Source organism: Salmo trutta, chromosome 38 (assembly GCF_901001165.1).
Source record: "Salmo trutta chromosome 38, fSalTru1.1, whole genome shotgun sequence".
NCBI lineage: Eukaryota > Metazoa > Chordata > Actinopteri > Salmoniformes > Salmonidae > Salmo > Salmo trutta.
In genome coordinates this window covers 24248531-24271605 of record NC_042994.1, presented here as the reverse complement: position 1 = coordinate 24271605, position 23075 = coordinate 24248531, and the positions used below count along the sequence as shown (strand labels likewise).

At 42.7% G+C, this 23075-nt stretch overlaps 1 protein-coding gene and 1 long non-coding RNA gene across 2 annotated transcripts; both read right to left on the bottom strand.

Annotated features, from left to right (window-relative positions):
- Positions 1–8975: 8975 nt before the first annotated feature.
- LOC115177980 (zinc finger protein 180) lies at positions 8976–16818 on the bottom strand. Its single transcript, XM_029738993.1, has 2 exons — positions 16684–16818; positions 8976–10376 (listed from the first exon to the last, which is right to left on the bottom strand). The coding sequence occupies exon 2, from the start codon at positions 10270–10272 to the stop codon at positions 9109–9111; it is 1164 nt and encodes a 387-aa protein (XP_029594853.1). The 5' UTR covers positions 10273–10376; positions 16684–16818; the 3' UTR covers positions 8976–9108.
- Positions 16819–16903: 85 nt separating this feature from the next.
- LOC115177960 (uncharacterized) lies at positions 16904–17824 on the bottom strand. The gene is made up of 2 exons (XR_003872529.1): positions 17744–17824; positions 16904–17077 (listed from the first exon to the last, which is right to left on the bottom strand). It is a non-coding gene; the product is annotated as an uncharacterized LOC115177960 (long non-coding RNA).
- Positions 17825–23075: the final 5251 nt, after the last annotated feature.

The following is a 23075-nucleotide window of genomic DNA, read 5'->3' as shown; positions in this document are numbered from 1 at the left end:
AAAAATAAATATAATAATAAAAAAAATGTATGAAAGTCGCTCTGGATAAGAGCGTCTGCTAAATGAGTAAAATGTGATGTAAATAAAACTGGAAATCCCACAACCTCCTTCCAGCTGCAGCTGTTGGAACACAAGCGTCTGTCTCTGGGGGAGCAGGGGACTCTTCCTAGCCAAGGCTTTTGAAGGGTCAGGACAAGTGACAGCCCAATCCACTAGATGACCCCACCAAAGATCATTGTTTAGAAATGAAAGACTTCACATTCAGTCGCACAATTGAAAGACTGATTTAAATCAAGGGGGAAATTAGAAATGATCATGTCTGCCTGTGAATGAGTTGAATAGAAGGTTGTCCAGTTTAACTGCTGATTCGGTAATAGCCTTGACGACTATAGCAGCTGTTATGTCTGGGATGACTGAAGACCTGATGATAGGAGCCTCTGCTTTATAGTTCTGCAATTTATCCCACAAACAGGGCCATGTACCAAAAAGTCATAATATATCAAACAGTCCTAATAACAGTCAACTTTAATATTGCAATCATCTCAATAATATTGTATGGCATTTGTTGGATTACAATCAGGGTTGTGTTTATTATGGTTGTGTTCATTAGGTACACTGTAACAAAACATCAAGAAGCTGGAGGCCACCGGCTTCTTAAGAAGGCGATTATTGTAGACTACAGGAAATGGAGGACCGAGCACGCCCCCATTCTCATTGACGGGGCTGTAGTGGAGCAGTTTGAGAGCTTGAAGTTCCTTGGTGTCCACATCAACAGCAAACTAGAATGGTCCAAACACACCAAGACAGTCGTGAAGAGGGCACGACAAAGCCTATTCCCCCTCAGGAAACTAAAAAGATTTGGCATGGGTCCTGAGATCCTCAAAAGGTTCTACAGCTGCAACAGAGAGCATCCTGACTGGTTGCATCACTGCCTGGTACGGCAACTGCTCGGCCTCTGACCGCAAGGCACTACAGAGGGTAGTGCGTACGGCCCAGTACATCACTGGGGCTAAGCTGCCTGCCATCCAGGACCTCTACACCAGGCGGTGTCAGAGGAAGGCCCTAAAAATTGTCAAAGACCCCAGCCACCCCAGTCATAGACTGTTCTCTCTACTACCGCATGGCAAGCGGTACCGGAGTGCCAAGTCTAGGACAAAAAGGCTTCTCAACAGTTTTTACCCCCAAACCATAAGACTCCTGAACAGGTAATCAAATGGCTACCCGGACTATTTGCATTGTGTGCCCCCCCAACCCCTCTTTTTACACTGCTGCTACTCTCTGTTTATCATATATGCATAGTCACTTTAACTATACAGTCATGTACATACTACCTCAATTGGGCCGACCAACCAGTGCTCCCGCACAGTGGCTATCCGGGCTATCTGCATTGTGTCCCACCCACCACCCGCCAACCCCTCTTTTACGCTACTGCTACTCTCTGTTCATCATATATGCATAGTCACTTTAACCATATCTACATGTACATACGACCTCAATCAGCCTGACTAACCGGTGTCTGTATGTAGCCTCGCTACTTTTATAGCCTCACTACTGTATATAGCCTGTCTTTTTACTGTTGTTTTATTTCTTTATCTACCTATTGTTCACCTAATACCTTTTTTGCACTATTGGTTAGAGCCTGTAAGTAAGCATTTCACTGTAAAGTCTAGACCTGTTGTATTCGGCGCACGTGACAAATAAACTTTGATTTGATCAATGCTAAATTCAAGTCTTTCTACCATCACATCTAAGCCAATATGACAACAATGTCGATGTAACTTCGCCAATCAACTTGAATGGAAGTGCACAACACACTCCCCGCCTCTCGTCATGTTCCGTTCAGCTGTTACTGAATGTTCCAACTTCAATTAGTTATTCTCAAATATGCTTTAAGATACGACTAGCAGCACTGTAGAAACTAATACATTACAACGGAACGATTTGATTAGTGTAGTGTTACCTAGCTACATAGTTGTCTTTGTCATAGTTTGATAATTGTGTAGTTTAGAGTAATTATCGAGGTTAGCTAGCCAGCTATTTTCATCCTCCGCGACGCCATTTTCCAAACCTAGCCAACTTTTACCGACGAGCAGCATTGTAGAAACTAAATACATTACAAAGGAACGTCTTGATTAGTGTTATGTTAGCTAGCTACATAGTTGCCTTTGTATCATGATAAAGGTGTAGTACTGAAACTATCGAGGTTACCTAGCCAGCTACACTTTCAAACAAAGTCAACAACGCAGCCACTGCTAGCTAGCCTACTTCACCAGCCAGCAGTACTGTATCATTTTCGTCATTTTAGTCAATAAGATTTTTGCAACGTAAGCTTAACTTTCTGAACATTCGAGACGTGTAGTCCACTTGTCATTCCAATCTCCTTTGCATTAGCGTAGCCTCTTCTGTAGCCTGTCAACTATGTGTCTGTCTATCCCTGTTCTCTCCCCTCTGCACAGGCCATACAAACGCTTCACACCGCGTGGCCGCTGCCACTCCAACCTGGTGGCCCCAGCGCGCACAACCCACGTGGAGTTCCAGGTCTCCGGCAGCCTCTGGAACTGCCGGTCTGCGGCCAACAGGGCAGAGTTCATCTCAGCCTATGCTACCCTCCAGTCCCTCGACTTCTTGGCGCTGACGGAAACATGGATTACCACAGATAACACTGCTACTCCTACTGCTCTCTCCTCGTCTGACCACGTGTTCTCGCATACCCCGAGAGCATCTGGCCAGCGGGGTGGTGGCACTGGAATCCTCATCTCTCCCAAGTGGACATTCTCTCTTTCTCCCCTGACCCATCTGTCTATCTCCTCCTTTGAATTCCATGCTGTCACAGTTACCAGCCCTTTCAAGCTTAACATCCTTATCATTTATCGCCCTCCAGGTTCCCCTGGAGAGTTCATCAATGAGCTTGACGCCTTGATAAGTTCCTTTCCTGAGGATGGCTCACCTCTCACAGTTCTGGGTGACTTTAACCTCCCCACGTCTACCTTTGACTCATTCCTCTCTGCCTCCTTCTTTCCACTCCTCTCCTCTTTTTGACCTCACCCTCTCATCTTCCCCCCCTACTCACAAGGCAGGCAATACGCTTGACCTCATCTTTACTAGATGCTGTTCTTCCACTAATCTCATTGCAACACCCCTCCAAGTCTCCGACCACTACCTTGTATCCTTTTCCCTCTCGCTCTCCTCCAACACTTCTCACTCTGCCCCTACTCGGATGGTATTGCGCCATCGCAACCTTCGCACTCTCTCTCCCGCTACTCTCTCCTCTTCCATCCTATCATCTCTTACCTCTGCTCAAACCTTCTCCAACCTATCTCCTGATTCTGCCTCCTCAACCCTCCTCTCCTCCCTTTCTGCATCCTTTGACTCTCTATGTCCCCTATCCTCCAGGCCGGCTCGGTCCTCCCCTCCTGCTCCGTGGCTCGACGACTCATTGCGAGCTCACAGAACAGGGCTCCGGGCAGCCGAGCGGAAATGGAGGAAAACTCGCCTCCCTGCGGACCTGGCATCCTTTCACTCCCTCCTCTCTACATTTTCCTCTTCTGTTTCTGCTGCTTAAGCCACTTTCTACCACTCTAAATTCCAAGGATTTGCCTCTAACCCTAGGAAGCTCTTTGCCACTTCTCCTCCCTCCTGAATCCTACTCCCCCTTCCCCCCCTCCTCCCTCTCTGCGGATGACTTCGTCAACCATTTTGAAAAGAAGGTCGACGACATCCGATCCTCGTTTGTTAAGTCAAACGACACCGCTGGTCCCGCTCACACTGCCCTACCCTGTGCTTTGACCTCTTTCTCCCCTCTCTCTCCAGATGAAATCTCGCGTCTTGTGACGGCCGGCCGCCCAACAACCTGCCCGCTTGACCCTATCCCCTCCTCTCTTCTCTCATCCTTGACCGCTGGCTACGTCCCTTCCGTCTTCAAGAGAGCGAGAGTTGCACCCCTTCTGAAAAAACCTACACTCGATCCCTCCGATGTCAACAACTACAGACCAGTATCCCTTCTTTCTTTTCTCTCCAAAACTCTTGAACGTGCCGTCCTTGGCCAGCTCTCTTGCTATCTCTCTCAGAATGACCTTCTTGATCCAAATCAGTCAGGTTTCAAGACTGGTCATTCAACTGAGACTGCTCTTCTCTGTGTCACGGAGGCTCTCCGCACTGCTAAAGCTAACTCTCTCTCCTCTGCTCTCATCCTTTTAGACCTATCTGCTGCCTTTGATACTGTGAACCACCAGATCCTCCTCTCCACCCTCTCCGAGTTGGGCATCTCCGGCGCGGCCCACGCTTGGATTGCGTCCTACCTGACAGGTCACTCCTACCAGGTGGCGTGGCGAGAATCTGTCTCCGCACCACTGGTGTCCCCCAGGGCTCTGTTCTAGGCCCTCTCCTATTCTCCCTATACACCAAGTCACTTGGCTCTGTCATATCCTCACATGGTCTCTCCTATCATTGCTATGCAGACGACACACAATTAATCTTCTCCTTTCCCCCTTCTGATAACCAGGTGGCGAATCGCATCTCTGCGTGTCTGGCAGACATATCAGTGTGGATGACGGATCACCACCTCAAGCTGAACCTCGGCAAGACGGAGCTGCTTTTCCTCCCGGGAAAGGAATGCCCGTTCCATGATCTCGCCATCACGGTTGACAACTCCATTGTGTCCTCCTCCCAGAGTGCTAAGAACCTTGGCGTGACCCTGGACAACACCCTGTCATTCTCCACTAACATCAAGGCGGTGACCCGATCCTGTAGGTTCATGCTCTACAACATTCGCAGAGTACGACCCTGCCTCACACAGGAAGCGGCGCAGGTCCTAATCCAGGCACTTGTCATCTCCCGTCTGGATTACTGCAACTCGCTGTTGGCTGGGCTCCCTGCCTGTGCCATTAAAGCCCTACAACTCCTCCAGAACGCCGCAGCCCGTCTGGTGTTCAACCTTCCCAAGTTCTCTCACGTCACCCCGCTCCTCCGCTCTCTCCACTGGCTTCCAGTTGAAGCTCGCGTCTGCTACAAGACCATGGTGCTTGCCTACGGAGCCGCGAGGGGAACGGCACCTCCGTACCTTCAGGCTCTGATCAGTCCCTACACCCAAACGAGGGCACTGCGCTCATCCACCTCTGGCCTGCTGGCCCCCCTACCTCTGAGGAAGCACAGTTCCCGCTCAGCCCAGTCAAAACTGTTCGCTGCTCTGGCACCCCTATGGTGGAACAAGCTCCCCTACGACGCCAGGACAGCGGAGTCAATCACCACCTTCCGGAGACACCTGAAACCCCACCTCTTTAAGGAATACCTAGGATAGGATAAAGTAATCCTTCTAACCCCCCCCCCCCCCCTTAAAAGATTTAGATGCACTATTGTAAAGTGGTTGTTCCACTGGATATCATAAGGTGAATGCACCAATTTGTAAGTCGCTCTGGATAAGAGCGTCTGCTAAATGACTTAAATGTAAATGTAATACAAATGTCAAATATATGTCAACAATCCTTCCTCCAAAGGACCCATCTGTGGATGAAATCGATTTTTGTTCAAGTTTCGTGATGATTAGCTTTCTAATAGCTACAATAATGTGGCATACAGACTGTGACTTTCTAGCTAACCTTCCTTCCTCAAGTAGTTAATGTTTCCTCTTTCAGGACCTATTCATAATTCACTTCCCTGCCGGTGACAAGCATACACATAACATGATGCTGCCACCACAATACTTAAAAAATCCAAAAGGGATCAACATCATTGCATTCACTACACTCGCATTAACATCTGTTAACCATGTGACCAATACAATTTGATTTGATTCACTCCATGTTACTGGCCTGTATGACAAAGTGAAAAGGAAGAAGCGTGTGTTAAAGAATCCACTCCCATTCTGTTAGTAACAAGGCTGTTAAGTAATACTGCAAGACAAAACCTTTTGGCATAAATTAAAAACTACAGGGTTGTGTCAAATCCAATCCAACACAGACTGAAACAGTCTATTTTCAAGTATTGTGGTGGCAGCATCATGTTATGGGTATGCTTGCCGTTGGCTGGGAGTGGGGAGTTTGTCAGGATCCAATGAAATATGAAAGGTAAAAAGTTAGAGGAAAACCAGTCTCAGTCTTCTGAAAACCCTGGGATAGAATACAACTTTTCAGCCAGACAATTACACAAATGTTTTTGCCAAAGACACACCAAAATGGATTTCCAAGTGGTGTTAAGTGTTCTGGAATCGTCTAGTCTCAGTCCTGATTTAAATTTCCTTAATAAAAATCAGAGACTAGGTTTGAATACTGCAATCCATCAATGATTCCCAACCAAATTGAATGAGCTTGAGCAATTTTGACAAAAACAATGGATATATGTAGCCCTAACAGTTGTGCAAATTTGGTCAAATCTTATTCCAAATGATTCACAGCTGTAATGGCTGACAAAGGTGCTTCCACCAAGTATTAACTTAGGGGCGTGGAGACTTATCCAATTACTATATATTTTTTTCTTAATTTGGAAAATTGTATAACCTTCTTTCACTATGAAAATATGGAGTAAATCTGTAGGAAAAATGGTCTAATTGAATCATTTTTCACATTTAATTTTAAAGGCACCAAAATATGAAAAAAGTTAACGGGGAATTCAGGGCACAGCGAGCATTGCAGAGCAGCTAGCTAACTAAAAGCTAGGCTAGGTTGAAGATACCATTGTAGCTAGCAACAAAACAAACAAAATTGTTTAAAATGTCAACGTATGCCGTGTCCGTCTCGCAACGGTACCTTAAACTACAACGGGCGTTGCTTTTTCACTCCGTTGTGGACGTCCCCATTAAAATGCATGACATCCGGGGCAATGTAATGGAGTGTTTATGGGTGATGTGAACGAGGCTTAAGTTCCATCGCTATCGGGAAACCGGGCCCAGACTGATTACCACTGGAATCCATGTAGCAAAACAAAACATAAGCTTGCGAGACTTCCGGATAGTTGTACGACATTAAGCAACCTTTGCAGTGGCAGGCAAGAAAAGGCCCCTTGCGTAGCCTCTTCTAGCCTGGGCGTTTATTCCCCTTTATTGGAGAATAGTGATACTACATGTTGTTTGGATATTTGCTATACACGGTTGTTTGGATATTTGCGATACACACCTACGTATTTATTTGGACAGTGAAGCTAAAACGTTTAATTTGGCTCTACACTCCAGTATATTGTTTCATATGAGGCGACAGTACAGAATGTCACCTTTTATTTAAGTATTGCATTCCCAAAAAGACAGCTGTATAGTGGAAATACTGACGTTGACAAGCCATGTCTGTTAAGCACCAACAAAATAAATACAGTTTCTGTAAAACTGCCTTTTCTCTGCAGTGCTGACTTTTTGGTGATTCCTGAAAAAGTGATATGATGATAATGGCTTATTGTGAACATACCAGCTTAATTTCAATAAACAATATTCAAACAACTCCAGAACACAGTAAGGCTTCTAAACTGTGCGAGTACAGCCCATTAGGGATAGGGGGCAGTATTGTCAATTTCGAAAAAAATTTGCCCATATTAAACTGCCTCCTACTCAAACTCAGAAGCTAGGATATGTATATTATTAGTAGATTTGGATAGAAAACACTCTGAAGTTTCTAAAACTGTTTGAATGATGTATGTGAGTATAACAGAACTCATATGGCAAGCAAAAACCTGAGAGAAATCCTACCAGGAAGTGGAAATCTGGATGTGTGGGCTCTCTTCAAGTCATTGCCTATTGAACACACAGTGATGTGGTAATCATTGTGCACTTCCTAAGGCTTCCACTAGATGTCAACAGTCTTTAGAAAGTTGTTTGAGGCGTCTACGATGAACAGAGACCGAACAAGAAGGCTGGGAAGTTGGTAACCCAGGGAAGGACATCACTTCATTGGCGCGCATTCACGCGAGAGGTAGCTCTGTTCCAAAATGTTTTTCAAGACACTGGAATGGTCCGGTTGGAATATTACTGAATTTTCACGTTCTAAAGGCCCTAAAGATTGATGTTTTACAACGTTTGACATGTTTTAACGAATGTAAATACAACTTTTTTAAACTTTTCGTCGTCAAGTTTTCCGCGCGCTTCCTACATTTGGAGTAGCTGAACTGAACGCGCGAACAACAAGGAGTTATTTGGACATAAATTATGGAGTTTATCGAACAAAACAACATTTATTGTGGACCTGGGATTCCAGGAAGTGCCTTCTGATGAAGATCATCAAAGGTAAGGGAATATTTCTAATGCAATTTATGATTTTAGATGACCCCAAAATGGCGGCTATCTGTATTGCCTAGTGTATTTTTCTGAGCGCAGTACTCAGATTATTGCAGAGTGCTTTCCTCGTGAAGCTTTTTTGAAATCTTTCACAGCGTTAGCATAAAGGAGATGTTCATCTATAATTTGAATGACAGTTTAATATTTTATCAACGTTTATGACAAGTATTTTTGTAAATTGTGGTGCTGATTCACCGGCAGTATTTGAGGGAAAATATTTTCTGAACGTCACGCGCCAATGTAAAATGCTGTTTTTATATATAAATATGAAGAGCTTTATCGAACAAAAAATGCATGTATTGTGTAACATGATGTCCTAGGAGTGTCATCTGATGAAGATCGTCAAAGGTTAGTGCTTCATTTAGCTGTGTTTTGGGTATTTGTGATGCATGTAGTTGCTTTGAAAATGGATGTGTGGTTATTTGTGTCTATGTACTCTCCTAACATAATCTAATGTTTTGCTTTCGCTGTAAAGCCTTTTTGAAATCGGACAACGTGTTTCCATTCAGGAGAAGTGTATCTATAAAATGGTGTTAAATAGTCTTATGTTTGAGAAATAGAAATGATTAGATTTGTGGTTTTGAATATGGCGCTCTGATTTTTCACTGGCTATTGTCAAACTCGTGTCGTAACAGGTTTAAATGGTGTGTCTTCAAATTTGATGCCTGACTGAAGCTTTCCACACAGACATCTTGTTCCACACTCCTTTGCAAGTTTTTCCCCCTTCAAGTAACCAGTTAAAGTTATTGTTAGTCATAATTAGTTGGTGTTATATTTTATTAATATAAACTGGTGAAACTATCCCCATATTGACAGCAGAGTTTAGGCTTCTTCCCTATGTGAATAAGCTAGTGTCTTCAGCTCTGATGACACAGCTTTCCTCCTGAGTGAGTTCTCTGATGTTTCTTCAAAGTTGATGACTGGCTGAAACTCTTCCCACACTGAGAGCAGCGGTGAGGCTTCTCTCCTGTGTGAGTTATCTGATGTGTCTTGAGAGTTGATGAATGACCAAAACTCTTCCCACACTGAGAGCAGCGGTGAGGCTTCTCTCCTGTGTGAGTTATCTGATGTGTCTTCAAAGTTGATGAATGACTGAAATTCTTCCCACACTGGGAGCAGTGGAATGGCTTTTCTCCCGTGTGAATTAGCTGGTGTTTCTTTAGGAAATATGAACTGGTGAAACTATCACCACATTGAGAGCAGTGGTAAGGTTTCTCTTCTGTGTGCGTTATTTGGTGTGCCTTCAGTTGATATAACCTGGTGAAACGCTTCCCACATTGAGAGCAGTGGTAAGGCTTCTCTCCTGTGTGAGTTAGCTGGTGTTTTTTCAGAGTTGATAACTGACTGAAACTCTTTCCACATTGGGAGCAGTGGAATGGCTTCTCTCCTGTGTGAGTTCTCTGGTGTGACTTTAAGTCTTTTGGATGACTGAAACTCTTCCCACATTGAGAGCAGTGATATGGCTTCTCTCCTGTGTGAATTAACTGGTGTGTCTTTAGATGGTGTAACTGACTGAAACTCTTCCCACAATGAGAGCAGAGGTAAGGCTTCTCTACTGTGTGTGTTAGCTGGTGTCTCTTTAGGTTTCCTACCAGACTGAAACGCTTTACACACTGCGAGCAATGGTAAGGCTTCTCCCCTGTGTGAGTTATCTGGTGAGTCTTCAGGCTGTGTAACCAACTGAAACTCTTTCCACACTGAGAGCAGTGGTAAGGCTTCTGTCCTGTGTGAGTTCTCTGGTGTGTCTTTAGTTGGTTCGACTGACTGAAACCCTTCCCACAAACAGAGCAGTGGTACGGCTTCTCTCCTGTGTGAGTTCTCTGGTGCGTCTTTAGTTTGCTTGGTGTTTGAAATCTCTTCCCACATTGACCACATGGGTACACCTTCCTCCTTTTTTGAGTCTGTTTTGATTTGAGGTGAGTTGGGCAAATAAAGCTGCCACTGCAATCTGAGCAGGGGTGGGGCCTACAAGTGTGCCTTCTCAACTCCTCTGGCTCATAGAAACTAGTGAAGCAGTCCATGCAGTGGTGATGTTTCTGTCTTGAGTTCCTCTGTCTGTGTTGTTTATGGTTTCCTGATGCTGTGGAACTGGGCTCACTGTCTGAACCTGGGTTGGAGATCTCTCCTGTGGGAATATGAACAGATATGGGGTTAGAATCAGGGACAGCATTGAAATGGTCTTTAAAAGACTTGTTTAAAGGCCTAATGCAGCCGTTTTATATCAATATCAAATCATTTATTAGGTAACAATTAAGTAATTTACTTGAATACATTGAACAAAAATATAAAAGTGTAACATGCAACAATTTCTAAAAATATACTTAGTTTTAGTTCATAAGGAAATCAGTCAACTGAAAAAAAAATCATTAGGCCATAATCTATGGATTTCACATGACTGAGAATACAGATATGCATCTGTTGGTCACAGAAACCTTTAAGAAAAGGTAGGGGTGTGTATCAGAAAGTCAGGCAGTATCTGGCATGACCAACATTTGCCTCATGCAGAGCAACATCTCCTTTGCATAAGTTGATTAGGCTGTTCAAATCAAATTGTATTGGTCACATACACCTATTTAGCAGATGTTATTTCGGGTGTAGCGAAATGCTTGTGTTCCTAGCTCCAACAGTGCAGTAGTATCTAATAATTCACAACAATAGACACAAATGTAAAAGTAACATAATGTTAAGAAATATATAAATATTAGGAAAAGCAATGTCGGAGTAGCATTGACAAAAATACATGAAATGAGTAAAGCAGTATGTAAACATTATTAAAGTGACTAGTGTTCCATTATTAAAGTGACCAGTGATTCCATCTAGGTAAATGGGGCAGCAGCCTCTAAGGTGCAGGGTTGAGTAACCGGGTGGTAGCCGGGTAGTGATGGCTGTTGAACAGTCTGATGGCCTTCAGATAGAAGCGGTTTTTCAGTCTCTCGGTCCCAACTTTGATGCACCTGTACTGACCTCACCTTCTGGATGGTAGCGGGGTGAACAGGCCGTGGCTTTGGACTTCCTGTGACATTAGGTGCTATAGGTGTTCTGGAGGGCAGGCAGTGTGCCCCGGTGATGCGTTGGGCAGACAGCACCACCCTCTGGAGAGCGCTGCGGTTGCGGGCGGTGCAGTTGCCGTACCAAGCGGTGATACAGCCCGACAGGATAATCTCAATAGTTCATCTGTAAAATTTTGTTAATGTCTTAGAGGCCAAGCCACATTTTTTCAGCCTCCTGAGGTTGAAGACGCGTTGTGGGTGGACCATTTCAGATTGTCAGTGATGTGTATGCCGAGGAACTTGAAGCTTTCCACATTCTCCACTGTGGTCCATCGATGTGGATAGAGGCGTGCTCCTTCTGCTGTTTCCTGAAGTCCACGATCAGCTCCTTTGTTTTGTTGACGTTGAGGGAGAGTTTCTTGATTGTGGCCTGTGGAACATTGTCCCACTCCTCTTCAAAGGCTATGCAAAGTTTCTGGATATTGGCGGGAACAGAACACGCTGTCATACACATCGATCCAGAGCATCTCAAACATGTACAGTGGGTGACATGTCTGTTGAGTATGTAGGCCAGGTCCTTGCGACATGGGGTCGTGCATTATCATGCTGAAACATTAAGGTGATGGCGGTGGATGAATGGCACGACAATGGGCCTCAGGATCTCGTCACGGTATCTCTCTGCATTCAAATTGCCATCAATAATATGCAATAGTGTTAATTGTCCGTAGCTTATGCCTGCCCATATCGTAACCCCACCGCCATTATGGGGCACTGCGTTCACAACAGAAAACCGCTCGCCCACACGACCCCATACACACTGTCTGTCATCTGCCCAGTACAGTTGAAACCGGGATTAATCTGTGAAGAGCACACTTCTCCAGCGTGCCAGTGGCCATCGAAGGTGAGCATTTTCCCACTGAAGTCAGTTACGACGCCAAAATGCAGTCAGGTCAAGACCCTGATGAGGACAACGAGCATGCATTTCTGACAGTTTGTGCAGAATTCTTCGGTTGTGCAAACCCACATTTTCATCAGCTGTCTGGGTGGCTGGTCTCAGCCAATCCCGCAGGTGAAGAAGCCAGATGTGGAGGTCCTGGGCTGGCGTGGTTACATGTGGTCTGCAGTTGTGAGGCCGGTTGAACATAATGCCAAATTCTCTAAAATGACGGTGGAGGTGGCTTACGGTAGAGAAATTAACATTACATTCTCTGGCAACAGCTCTGGTGGACATTATTGCAGTCAGCATGCCAACTGCACGCTCCCTCAAAATTGCAGACATCTGCGGCATTGTGTTGCGTGACAAAAGTGCACATTATAGAGGGCCCTTTTATTGTCCCCAGCACAAGGTGCACCTGTGTAATGATGCTGTTTAATCAGCTTCTTGATATGCCACATCTGTCAGGTGGATGGACTATCTTGGCTAAGGAGAAATGCTCACTAACAGGGCTGTAAACAAATTTGTGCCCTACATTTCAGAGAAATAAGCTTTTTGTGCATATGAAAAATTCCTGGTATCTCAGCTCATGAAACATGGGACCAAAACGTTACATGTTGTGTTTATATTTTTGTTCAGTGTAGATTTCCATTATAAAATGGGGAAAATAATAGCTTTTTAGGACAGAAAAAAACTATTTCTCCAGCAAGAAGTTTGCCACAATTTACCACATGGTGATATCACCATAGAAAGCCTAAACTCCCATCCACGCAGGTCTGCTGATTAGAAGGTCCTGTGTAACAGATTTTTTTTAAATCACACTTTTACAGCTTTAGTTTCATCCCGTTGTACAATATCATATAAAACACAGGAAAAACGGAATGTTTTGCACTTGGTCTTTATAGCTAGAATCCTTAAATTAAACTAATAACAAAACCCTTCTCTGTTTTGGTAAAAAGCTGAGGGATGGGCTTTGAGATATGTAACTACTCAAATGAATAGACAGGTAATAGACGGCTCAGCCACAAAGTGGTAGGCCACACAAGCTCACAGAACAGGACCACAGAGTGCTGAAGTGCGTAAAATTAATCTGTCCTCGGTTGCAACACTCACTACCGGGTTACAAACTGTGTCTGGAAGCAACATCAGCAGAAGAACCGTTCGTCGGGAGCTTCATGAAATGGGTCTCGAGGGCCGATCAGCCACACACAAGCCTAAGATCACCATGTGCAATGCCAAGCGTCGGCTGGAGTGGTGTACGCTTGCCGCCATTGGACTCTGGTGCAGTGGAAACACGTTCTCTGAAGTGATGAATCACGCTTCACCATCTGGCAGTCCGATGGACGAATCTGGGTTTGGCAGATGCCAAGAAAACGCTACCTGCCCAAATGCATAGTGCCAACTGTAAAGTTTAGTGGAGGAGTAATAATGGTCTGGGGCTGTTTTTCATGGTTTGGGCTCGGCCCCTTAGTTCCAGTGAAGAGAAACCTTAATGCTACAGCATACAATGACATTCTAGACGATTCTGTGCTTACAACTTTGTGGCAATAGTATGGAGAAGGCCCTTCCCTGTTTCAGCATGACAATGCCCCCGTGCACAAACGAGGTCCATACAGAAATGGTTTGTCAAGATCGGTGTGGTAGAACTTGACTGGCCTGCACAGAGCCCTGACCTCAACCCCATCGAACACCTTTGGAAAGAATTGGAAAGCCGACTGCGAGCCAGGCCTAATCGCCCAACATCAGTGCCCAACCTCACTAATGCTCATGGCTGAATGGAAGCAAGTCCCCGCAGCAATGTTCCAACATCTAGTGGAAAGCCTTCCCAGAAGAGTGGAGGCTGTTATAGCAGCAAAGGTGGGAGCAACTCCATGATTTTGGAATGAGATGTTCAGACGAGTAGGTGTCCACATACTTTTTGTCATGTCGTGTATTTCAAGGCATTCTCAGTAGACTATTTGAAACCACTTCATTCATAGGCTACTGGGCTAATGACCAGGATAAAAAGAAGCACCTACAGTAGCAGTCAAAAGTTTGGACACACCTATTTATTGCAGGGGTTTTCTTCATTTGTTACTATTTTCTACATTGTAGAATAATAGTGAAGACATCAAAACTATGAAATAACACATATGGAATCATGTAGTAAGCAAAACAAAGTGTTAAATAAATCAAAATATATGTTTTATTTGAGAGTCTTCAAAGTAGCCATCATTTGCCTTGATGACAGCTTTGCACACTCTTGGCATTCTCCCAACCAGCTTCATGAGGTAGTCACCTGGAATGCATTTCAATTAAAAGGTGTGCCTTGTTAAAAGTTCATTTGTGGAATTTCTTTCCTTCTTAATGCGTTTGAGCCAATCAGTTGTGTTGTGACAAGAGGTAGGGGTGGTATACAGAAGTTATCCTTATTTAGTAAAAGACCAGGTCCATATTATGTCAAGAACAGCTCAAATAAGCAAAGAGAAACGACAGTCCATCATTACTTTAAGACATGAAGGTCAGTCAATATGCAACATTTCAAGAACTTGCAGTCGCAAAAACCATCAAGTGCTATGATGAAATGGTCTCTCATGAGGACCGCCACAGGAAAGGAAAACCCAGAGTTACCTCTGCTGCACATGATAAGTTAATTCGAGTTACCAGCCCATGAAATTACAGTCCAAATAAATGCTTCACAGAGTTCAAGTAACAGACACATCTCAACATCAACTGTTCAGAGGAGACTGCATGAGTCAGGCCTTCATGCTCGAATTGCTGCAAAGAAACCACTATTAAAAGGCCACCAATAAGAAGAGACTTGCTTGGACTAAGAAACACAATCAACGGACATTAGACTGGTGGAAATCTGTCCTTTGGTCTGATGAGTCCAAATTTGAGAGTTTTGGTTCCAACCGTCATGTCTTTGTGAGACGCAGAGTAGGTGAACGGATGATCTCCGCATGTGTTGTTCCCACCGTGAAGAATGGAGGAGGAGGTGTGATGGTGCTTTGCTGGTGACGCTGTCTGTGCTTTATTTAGAATTCAAGGCACACTTAACCAGCATGGCTACCACAGCATTCTACTACGATATGCTATCACATCTGGTTTGCGCTTAGTGGGACTATCATATGTTATTCAACAGGACAATGACCCAACACACATCCAGGCTGTGTAAGGGCTATTTGACCAAGAAGGAGAGTGATGGAGTGCTGCATCAGATGACTTGGCCTCCACAATCACCCAACCTCAACCCTATTGAGATGGTTTGGGATGAGCCAACAAGTGCTCAGCATGTGTGGTAACTCCTTCAAGACTGTTGGAAAAGCATTCCAGGTGAAGATGTTTGAGAGAATGCCGAGAGTGTGGAAGCTGTCATCGAGACAAAGTACTTTGAATAATCTCATAAAATATATTAATATATTTGTTTGGTTACTACATGATTTCATGTGTCATTTCATAGTTGATGTCTCCACTATTATTCTACAATGTAGAAAATAGTAAAAAAAAAATAAATAAAGAATGAGTAGGTGAAAAAACCTTTGAATGGTACTGTATGTGATGCTGCTAAACCAGCCATGATTTTGGGGGGGGGGGGTAGGCTATGCTTTGTTTTGAGTCAAATTAAACAAAATGGGGGTGAAACCAAAAATGTTTTGATGTTATCTAACTATAAGATTCACCAGCAAAAAAATTAACATCTCTCTACCATTGGTGTCATGGATGGATAGGCTGCGCTTCCACTCTCAAAATCAATTGTGAAGACCTGCTGTTTGTGAGTCTGAAACGTTCCTTTTAGCACTGTATGAAACTGTCAATTTTGCGTGTTTTTAAGGACACGCCTCAAATATTTCCACCCCTCCCACCTCAGCACAAGTGAGCTGATGTTAGACAGGTACATTGCTGAACCTGGCGTTACGGCTGGAAAATGCCAGCGCTCATGTTTTTACATGACGAAATTCCAAACTAACGTGTGTTTGACACTTGGGCCTCCTAATCGCCAGCTGAAAACAGGCCCAGAATGTTAAAGCCCCGAAGCAGTATTTTAAAATCATCACTGTGTCTAATAAATCACTATGTTTTTATTTCATGAAAATAACTCCAAATATATTTGTTATCATTGATTTCCCTGAGCCTCCTTTTGCCATTGAAATGCTCAGTCTGATCTTGTGGGCATGTTGATAGAAATTAAAATATATTTACACACACGGCCCTGATTGGTGGACAGAGCCTACCACACTAACCCCTTCAAAGTAGGAGGATACAAGTGCAAATAAAAGATGACTGGTCATTCAGATCAGATTGTGATGTCATGATCTGGGCCAAAAACTCCATTCCACCTGAACAGGCTGAAATTCCAGGAATTATTTTCAAAACAGGAACGTCACATTTTTAACTGCACTGCCCCTTTAAAATGAGTTGAAAGCAAGTTACTCTTCAGAAAGAGGCACCAGATTGGTGGAAAGAGTTCTGGAATCCCCTGTGGCTGTCAATGCACCAACCTCTCCATCCTACACAACTGAACTTACCTGGGTCAGTGTTACCATCTACTTCTTCCTCCTCTTCCCTGTTCTCCACTTCTGTGACTGCTCTCTCCTCCGCCTCCTCCTCTTTGAATGCGCTCTCCTCTGCCTCCTCCTCTTTGAATGCTCTCTCCTCCGCCTCCTCCTCCTCTTTGAATGCTCTCTCCTCCGTCTCCTCCTCTTTGAATGCTCTCTTCTCCTCCTCCGCTTTAATCCCCATCTCCTCTTCTTTGACTTCTCTCTCCTCCTCTTCCTCTTTGACTATCACATTGAGTTCCAGTGCTTGCCTACAGTCCTCCAGCTTCACTAAGACCATCTCTGGACCCCACTGTGAGCTTATCTCTATCTGTCCTGGAACACCACAGTAAGAACCCGGGGACTTGGGTTCAGACATGGAAGGCTATAGTAGGATTCAAAAGAGGCACAAACAAAATGTAAGGTGAGTTTCACAACTGGAACAGCTTAGTTGATAAAGGAATATAACTAAATATTCCAACCACTAGGAATCTACTAATACATTTAGCTAGCTAGCATTGCTGTGGTAATCGTACAGCTAGCCTTAGCAATGTTGAGCTAGTTGGCTCACTGACACCTTTCTCACTAGGATGAAACGATCTAGCTAGATAACCAAATTACCAGCAGGAAGTTATTTTGAAGCAACGGCGAACCAAAATAACATTTGATTTGTAATCTATAAATGACCAGTTAGCTAATGATTAGATACTGAAAGTAAATTAACTAGTTAGCTAGCCAGCCTTAGATAACGGCCACGCTAACTAGTCATGCTCACTTATTAGCTAAGGGTGCCAATATATTTATGACATCTTCAAGATGGACAATTCACATTGCTGTCTTAATAACGAATAACGTTATCATTCACAACAGTGTCTTGAAGATAAACACATTTGCTTGGTAGGATAGATAGTTAGCTTGGGTAGCCATTTTACTGGCTAGCTAACGTTAGCACAAATGGCTATTGTTTACACATGATCTGGTGGACAAATAATCAACTCCTAATGTTTACATATGGAAACGTTTCAGAATATGTTAGAAATCTTGATTTTACCATCACACTTGACATTGAACTGGCAGCTGTTGTTGTTCTAGACAGCGTAACTTCTTCTTTGGTGGGGTTTAACGGCGGTTGGCGTCCAATATAATGTTGCATTACCGCCACCAACTGGACTGGAGAATATAGCCATTATACTTTGTGATAGAAAAATACAAATTACCCTGCCAACTATTGTTGATGTTAATGTGTTGATGTTCTCCGTATCCATAGCCAGAATGATTTTGCAGTGCATGGTGATCGAAAAGATGGCCTGTTATATTCAGAGGTTTAGGGAGGGTGAAGTCTGTGAATCCCCCAAAAAATGGCATTATACAGATGATTAACAAAACATGCACACGACAGTATTCATACCTTGGTTTTTGTGGTGAATGTGAATGAAAACTTGTTTTGATAATGGTTTTCATACACATGCCTTGTCCATAATGTAGAGGCCTATGGGATATTCAGTGAAGAGGTAAGGGAAGAGGATGGTACATGTGATCTGCATAACATACATTTACATTTAAGTCATTTAGCAGATGCTCTTATCCAGAGCGACTTACAAATACCAATTGACATAACTTTGTATGCCTCCTCATCTGTATACCTGCAGACACAGACACAAAACTGAGCAGTTCAGTCATCTGCACCCAATACAGCTAGCCTTCAACATATTCTTATAGCCTACATATTCATACCGCTTTGTTGATTGATATCCATTGAATTGTCTCCATTTTTTGCACAAGTATAAAAAGATATTTAGCTAATTTCCTCAAATTATTTCAGATTTTGAAATTGTTTTAATTATGTGTATTTAGGATACATTGTATGCTAGCTGTCCAACTGGAGTTAGCATGCTAGAATCCCTGCTATTTATGACCAAATACTGCAAAAATGCAATTCTCACCACAGGTCATTGCCACCACATAATGAACTGTGATGGTAAGGACAGAATGTGGTGATAATGACAAAATGCATTAGTTCATACATTTTGACTTACGTAACAAGAACATTTCCCAGGACATAGACATATCTGATATTGGCAGAAAGCTTACATTCTTGTTAATCTAACTGCACTGTCCAATTTACAGTAGCTATTACAGTGAAATAATACCATGCTATTGTTTGGAGAGTGCACAGTTATGAACTTGAAAAGTTATTAATAAACCAATTAGGCACATTTGGGCAGTCTTGATACAACATTTTGAACAGAAATGCAATGGAACAGTCTAAAGCTTTGCACATACACTGCTGCCATCTAGTTGCCAAAATGTTACTTGCGCCTGGGATGGAATAATACATTATGGTCTTTCTCTTGCATTTCAAAGATGTTGGTACAAAGAAAATACCAAAAAAACGCATGTTTTTTTCTTTGTATTATCTTTTACCAGATCTAATGTGTTATATTCTCCTACATTAATTTAACACTTCCACAAACTTCAAAGTGTTTCCTTTCAAATGGTATCAAGAATATGCATATCCTTGCTACAGGCAGTTAGATTTGGGAATGTCATTTTAGGCGAAAATTGAAAAAAAGGGGCGGATCCTTAAGAGGACCTGAAAAGACAAACAAATTGCATATGATCATGGTTAAGTTGAAATTGAACACTTATTTGCTAAATAAGACCATTACATGTATTATGTTAGGATGATTAAGTGATTTTGATGTCTATTTATGTGACTTACAATGTTTCTATAAGATGCCCCCTAAATCAACTAAGGAGAAGACAAGGACATACACTATATATACAAAAGTATGTGGACACCCCTTCAAATTAGTGGATCAAATTAGTGGATATGGCTATTTCAGCCACACCATTTGCTGAAAGGTGTATAAAATCAAGCACACAGCGATGCAATCTCTATAGACAAACATTGGCAGTAGAATGGCCCATACTGAAGAGCTCAGTGACTTTCAACGTGGCACAGCCATAGGATGCCACCTTTCCAGCAAGTCAGTTCGTCAAATTTCTGCTCTGCTTGAGCTGCCCCGGTCAACTGTAAGTGCTGTTATTGTGAAGTGGAAACATCTAGGAGCAACAACAGCTCATCCCCGAAGTGGTAGACCACACAAGCTCACAGAACGGAACCGCTGATTGCTGAAGCATGTAGTGCATAAAAATTGTCTGTCCTACGTTGAAACACTCACTACCGAGTTCCAAACTGCCTCTGGAAGCAACTTCAGCAAAATAACTGTTTGTCGGGAGCTTCATGAAATGGGTTTCCATGGCCGAGCAGCTGCACACAAGCCTACATACAGTGGTAGCCTACACACTTCAATGCAAAAGATCAACTGTCTGTTCACCTGTTAATAAACTCTACTGTATGTTATAAACCGAGCGCCCTTTCGGATGCATAAAGCAAAAACTAGAAATTATAATAGTCTATCTAATAGGCCCAATTAGATGGGAGATGTGTATGGTCATTTGTTGTATGGCTACTTCAGGAATATGAACTCATGGCCAGAAAAGGTGAGGAAATTATTCTGCAATGATTATGATCAGGGGTGAAAATCTGATATCAACTTTGGAGGGGACAATTACATGAAATTTTCTCAAGAGCAATTCCTGAGGGGGACACCAAAAGTAGTGCTGTAACACATAGCCTACATTGTAATATGGTAAGTGTATATTGAGGAACCAAAGAAATAAGGTGTTTGCCGTACTCCTAACTACCGGTACCCAAAACTACACAACTAATCACAACAGCAATACCATTGCCTTTAACAAATCTTAGTTCAGTCACCAGTTTAAGTTGAGAGTGGGGGTATCCATGGCATTTTCCAATTATGTTCCTATTTTACAAGTAAAAAAAATTGAGAACCTTTCATAATGTTGCCAAACAAAGACTCAACAAACTTACCTGAGACTCCCTGTCTCTGCCAGTCTGTCCCTGCATATCTGTCCCCAACTCTGCTGTCTGTGTGCCATCTGTTGCCTGCTCTGCCCAATGACATCATTGTGAAACATTTCCATTAGAATTTCATTTCTTTCTTATGAACATTTTATCAACTAGTCTTTGAGATATTAGGCTACTAGGGTTCTTACTTTGCGTTTTGGTGTACTGAAAAATACTCTGATGTCCGTCTTTTATTTTTCTGCCATTTTTCTACCTGGCTGGCTGGCTGGCTACACACACACACACAGTGTGTAGGTTATTTACAGTAGGAGATGGGCTTCTATCATCGTATCTTTTATCATTCTATTTGGGCTTCGATCTAAAAGGTAGCTAGCAAATGTGAAACGGAAAGGGGGCAGTATTGAGAATTTTGAAAAAAATATGTGCCCATTTTTAACTGCCTCCTACACCAACTCAGAAGCTAGAATATGCATATTATTGTTCAGGTGTGGATAGAAAACACTCTGAATTTTCTAAAACTGTTTGAATGGTGTCTGTAAGTATAACAGAACTCACATAGCAGTCAAAACCCTGAGACAAATTCTGACAGGAAGTGGATACCTGATGTGTTGAATTACCTTTAAGCCTATGCCATTGAAACACACAGGGGCTTATTAATCGTTGAGCACTTCCTATGGCTTCCACTAGATGTCACCAGTCTTTACAAAGTGGTTTGAATCTTCTACTGTGAGATCTGACCGAACAAGAGCCTTGGAACCGTGGTGGCCGATAAGACTCTGGCGCGCGAGTTCATGTTGGGTACTCTCGTTCCAATACGTTTTAAAAGAGAATGCAATCGTCCGCCTTGAATATTATTCAAGTTCTGATTGAAAAAGGCACTAATGATTTATGCTATACAACGTTTGACATGTTTGAACGAACGTAAATATTTTTTTCCCCTCTTTCATGAAGACAAGTCCGGCGGGCGTAGTTCATGTGCTAACAACACAGAGCTTTTTGGACATAAATTATGAGCTTTTTCGAACAAAACTACATTTGTTATGGGCCTGGGATTCCTGGAAGTGACATCTGATGAAGAGAATCAAAGGTAATGGATTATTTACATAGTATTTTCGATTTTAGATCTCTCCAACATGGCGGTTAGTCTGTATCGCAAAGCGTATTTTTCTGGGCGCAGTGCTCAGATTATTACAAAGTGTGATTTCCCAGTAAGGTTATTTTTAAATCTGGCAATCCGGTTGTGTTCAAGAGATGTAAATCTATAATTCTTTGAATGACAATATAATATTTTACCAATGTTTTCGAATAGTAATTATTTAATTTGTTGTGCTGATTGACTGGCGGTGTTGGAGGGAAAAGATTTCCTCAACATCAACGCCATAGTAAAATGCTGTTTTTGGATATAAATATGAACTTGATAGAACAAAAAATGCATGTATTGTCTAACATAATGTCCTAGGAGTGTCATCTGATGGAGATTGTCAAAGGTTAGTGCATAATTTTAGCTGGTTTTCTGCTTTTGGTGATGCGTGTCTTTGCATTGACAAAACATTACACACAGCTATTTTCAATGTACTGTCCTAACATAATCTAACTTTATGCTTTCGCCGTAAAGCCTTTTTGAAATCGGACAACGTGGTTAGATTAAGGAGATGTTTATCTTTCAAAGGGTGTAAGATAGTTGTATGTTTGAGAAATTTGAATTATGACATTTGTTTTCAAATTTGGCGCTCTTGATATTTCACCTGTTGTTGATAGGGTGTACCAGGGGTGGGACGCTTGCGTCCCACATAGCCCATAGAGGTTAAAATGACAAGAGTTGACAGCTGTATGAGTTCACCATTTACACAACATATGCTGCAACCTTTTGTAATTTTAATAGTTTGTTTCATATTGGCTGGCTTTCAACAATAGCTGAATTTGCAAAGCTAGCGAGCACCAATTCCGTTTCAGTGGTGTTTGCTATAATCTTTGCTACCCGGGTTAAATAAAATAAATAAATAAAAGTTCCCTTTTGACAATTTAGCTTTTGCAACGAGACCATTAAATATATTTAAGACAATGGTAGAAGAGAGTGTAGTTCTGTTCAGTTTGGACTTCAGTTTATCGCTAACCTTATCACAGGGACTTTGAAGCACTAACTTACATCATCTGCCTGCTGATCTTGGAATAAATTGACGATAGCAAAGATTCCATCTTTGACGAGGCCACATAAATGGAATAGGTACTAGCTAGCTTAATAGTTAATATTTGCGCGCTAGCTCTGCATATTCAGCTAGTGTGTGTGCGCGATTGACTGGATTAACCTCACGTCAGTTACGTTCATTGAGTGCCTTTCAGACAGTAGATACGACCCCTCTGTTAGCTTGCCAACTAAGAAACTGGCAGTGGATCAAACCATTGTGAGGCAAAGGGTGGGGGGGGGGGTCGCAATCTTTTTAAACTTAAAAATGCGCTATTAAGTGTCTATAATCAGCACAATTGCTTT

Coding starts and splice junctions, on each gene's coding strand:
- LOC115177980 (XM_029738993.1), bottom strand. CDS start 10,272: ATGGACTGCTTCACTAGTTTCTATGAGCCAGAGGAGTTGAGAAGGCAC.